This window comes from Bidens hawaiensis, unplaced genomic scaffold, assembly GCF_021521415.1.
Source record: "Bidens hawaiensis isolate Kalapana, Puna unplaced genomic scaffold, B.hawaiensis_p1.1 tig00019817_1, whole genome shotgun sequence".
NCBI lineage: Eukaryota > Viridiplantae > Streptophyta > Magnoliopsida > Asterales > Asteraceae > Bidens > Bidens hawaiensis.
Genome location: NW_027493015.1, coordinates 38,172 through 42,258, shown reverse-complemented (window position 1 = coordinate 42,258; position 4,087 = coordinate 38,172). Strand labels below are relative to the sequence as shown.

The 4,087-nt window shown below is 34.6% G+C and overlaps 1 protein-coding gene across 1 annotated transcript; it reads left to right on the top strand.

Annotated features, from left to right (window-relative positions):
- The first annotated feature begins 1,485 nt into the window (after window positions 1-1,485).
- On the top strand, window positions 1,486-3,388 carry LOC143559394 (F-box protein CPR1-like). The gene has a single exon (XM_077047988.1). The coding sequence runs from the start codon at window positions 1,689-1,691 to the stop codon at window positions 2,859-2,861; it is 1,173 nt and encodes a 390-aa protein (XP_076904103.1). The 5' UTR covers window positions 1,486-1,688; the 3' UTR covers window positions 2,862-3,388.
- Window positions 3,389-4,087: the final 699 nt, after the last annotated feature.

The following is a 4,087-nucleotide window of genomic DNA, read 5'->3' as shown; positions in this document are numbered from 1 at the left end:
AGGATACTTATGCATGAAATGTGTTGTTACTACTTGGGTTAAATTTATAAATTTAGAGACCTTGTGTGTGTTGAGTGATCATATAGGAATTGGACTTGAACAGAATCGTCAATGTGTCGTTAAAACTAAAATAAACACACGATCAAAAGAATAACATTTTTAGGAAATAAGATGTGTTAAATATTTTAAGTTGAACAATAACTTAAAATGATGAATAAATTATTAAATGTGTGCTATATAATTAGGACACGAGACCGATCATCTACTGAAAACAATGAGTTTTCTCGTAAATCCCCAGTTTTAAATGTTTTAATGATTTAAAAATGTTTTGAGGGAAAAGTATGCAAAGAAATGGCTATATATTTTATAAATTGTGTTAAATGAGATGAGTCATTATGAAAGGAAAAACCGTTAACCTAGAGAGAAAGATCCTAGAAATATTGATAGATCTATCGAGGTGACGCCCCCCACTCTTCCTGTCGCTCTGGTTGAAAATGTGGGAATATTTGATTTCGGTATATATCACCTTTATTAACAACATAATTGTATTCTAATGGAAATTGTGTTCTAATGTAGCAATGTATTTGAATCCCACTTGGACCACTAATGTATTCGAATCCAACTTAGGAAAGTCACAAACTTTCTTTCCAGTCACATTTTACAACATATTCCATTTGCATGTATGACACAACTTTTGTAGTAATCTTTGGAGATTGTCACACACACCAACACAAACACCAACTTTTGTGAATTCAAACACCAAATTCACAAACTTTTCAACAAAAACTTTAACATTTTTGAATATGAACAAATTTATTTTCTTGAAACTTTGAAGAACAAATGAACCCGGACCCACTTATTTTCTTGAAAATCCGTCTTTTCACACAAACAAGACTAAAATCCAAGGTTGTGACCCAAGATCTACAACTAGTAGAGCCCTAGAGCCCGAAAGCTCTGATACACCAATTGTAGGTCCCGTGACCGGATCAAACAATACAACAAACTAAGTACTAGTCGTCTTGGATCAACCTCGCTACTAGTTGGCGAAAACAACTAGCAAGGACCGAGATCTCGGATCTTGTGGTGGTGGTGGTGGAGTCGAAAGTTAGAGAGAGGGATGAGAGAAACAGAGTTTGTGAGAAATAATATTTGCAAGGGTTTTTGTTTAACGTTGGAGAAATGGGTTAAGTGACCCTTTATATAGCGTCCCCATTTCTCCAACATTTACATTTTGTCCTTACAAAATAAACGTACTGAGGTACGTATTACACCGACTTTTAGCAAATATAAAGACATACACAATTATAAAACTAATATAGAATATTGGCCATACAAAAAAAACATTATGTTTGAAAACAATTTTGTAAAATACAATTTAATTACACAATTTAATTAAATACAATTTGTAAAATTCAAAGAAGAAAAAACACTATATACCATTATACTCTTAGCCTTGGCACAATTTTGTATTACTGAATTCTACCAATTTAATCTTAGCCGTCTATTATAAAACATATATTTACTGATGACTACTTTCTACTTTACCCTAACCCTAACCCTAAAAAATCGTTCCCTTTTTAAAGGCCACACATAACCTCCTCTACTTTGACACTATTATTTACCTCTTGTGGGCTGTAAACCTAGCTATTCGACAGGCAGCTCCCTTTCCCAAAGAAGACCGACAAAGCATGGGAAAGCTCCCAAAACAGCAGACAACTATCGAAAAACTCCCCAGGGAAGTCATATCCGACATTCTCATCCGATTACCAGCCAAACGGATCGCTCAATTGAGGTGTGTCTCTAAACCCTGGAATTCACTTTTATCTCAGCCATCTTTTATTAAGTCTCACCTCCATCGTTCAATCCACAAAAACGATGAAATCCTCATGGTCATCTACGATAGATTTTGTTTCGAAGACTGTATGCCAATTACAGGATTCCCCTCTCACTCACCCCACATCGAGTACCCTAATTTCATCAAGTTACCATCAACTATAAATTTCCCACCTGAATATTATGCCAGTACTGTTATCGGTCAAATTAACGGCTTAATATGCTTTGTTTTATGGGATGATGAAACTTTAGCCAGACCTGATCCAATCATCTACATTTGGAACCCTTCTCTAAATGCCCTAAGGATTCTCCCTCCATATACCATCACATCCCCCCAACTCCTAGGCTTTTTGAACACTGATTATTACATTCGGTTTGGGTATGATGCAAATACTGATGATTATAAAGTTGTTAAGCTTACCTTCGAATTACGTCGTCGAGAATGGTTACAAGTGGAAGTGTATAGTATGAGAAAAGGTTCGTGGAGTATAATCAATGACAGGTTTCCTTCAAGTGTTAATTGTTTTTGGTTAATGAACAAACATTCGAATTCTATGACCGGGAATGATGGTCGTGATGGCCATCTTCATTGGCTTTTTAAAGATGGTGACAAAACTAATGTAGTAGTAGCGTTTGATTTGAGTACCGAGATATTCAGTGAGATATCTCTTCCTGATTTGTTAGCAAAATTTGACACTAAGGACCAGAGGATGGTTTTGGGAGATTTGGCTGGAAAACTTTGTTTGATGTTAAACATTGAAAATGGCGGCATTGAGGTGTGGGTGATGAATGAATATGGGGTGGCCGAATCTTGGGTGAAACACCTTGAATTTTCACAGTTTAACGGTAATACGTTTCCTATGGGATTCACATTAACTAATCAGTTCCTTATGCAAGATAATGATAAGCAGTTAGCTTTGTATGACCAAAGTGCTGGCAAGGTTAAATCCTTCAAGGTATTCAGTTGTTACAGGTTTAGAATTGTTCCTTATGTTGACAGTCTTGTTTGGATAGCACCTGCTAATTAATTAGAGTGGATCAGCTATATACTGCTGCAGATGTTCTTTCCAAATTTCAATAAGGTTTCAAGAATCAAGACTGTTCCTTGTTAGGCTTGGGTCAAGTGTCAATTGTTAGTGCCATAATTACATATAGAGTCTCTACTGTTAGCATATATGGCGCGTTTAATAATTTGTTTTAGTTTGCTTTTGTGCTTCTATATATGACATTAGTGGTGCATGTTTATGGCTTTTGTAACTCTAATATATTACCAATTGTCTACCTTGATTTTAATTACGGATCCTTCTATTTTTTTTCAACTTGATCACATCAATGAATGTTGTGAATTTAGATACCATTGTAAGCTAGCTTGATACGCGAAACGTTTCATTCATTAAACCAGTTTTAAACCTCTGTTCTGGAGTGTGAGGCGTGGATGATGGAATATTATGGAGCTGCTGAATCTTGGGTGAATCACAGCTGTGTACTATTACAGTTCAGTGATAATATATTTTGAAATGGATTCACATTAACTAGTGAGTTACCTCTGTAAGCTTATAATACCAGAAAATGTTAAAAATTCTTCAAAAGTATGCATAGAGCGAGACCATTATGACAGTGCGTTGCTTGTTCGCTGCAAAATGGGCTGCAAGAGGCAAAACCTGAGATCTACTTATTATACCTTTTGTTACTTTACGTTATACTATATATGTTCCATTTTCAGTTATTATTATTTCCATTAACATTGATCAAGTTACATACTTTTTGGTATTCAAGGGTTCTTTCCTTAATCTAAATTTGATTGTTGTTTTTTCAAGTATTATTTGAAACGTTTTCAACTGATTTTCAGTGAGACCAACATACATTTATCAGTCTTGCTTCAACGTACAGTACCTTTTATTAATTGTCAAGATTTGTTGGACTAATTCGGGTTATGTTAAAGGGATCAAGCAACTCTATTCACATGTAAAAAGATGAGATAAAGATGCTTAATTAGTTTCTCTAATGATGCATTTAGATGAATAGATTATTCAGATGTTTATCTGGTTGGATCTTTATATTATTTAAATTATGATAATCGTGTTAAGTATTCATTTTTAGTGCACCGACTTTTGTTCTCTCAGTTTTGAATCACTAGACCAAGTAATTTTAATTATTACTTTTTACTAATGTTCTTGTTTTTTATCCTAATTTTATTTTTTTTCGGCCTTAAACACTATTACCGCATTTCTTGTTAGGACCGACAATTCCTCCG

Bases quoted from the DNA above. Each gene is read 5' to 3' on its own strand.
- LOC143559394 (XM_077047988.1), top strand. From the start codon at position 1,689: ATGGGAAAGCTCCCAAAACAGCAGACAACTATCGAAAAACTCCCCAGG.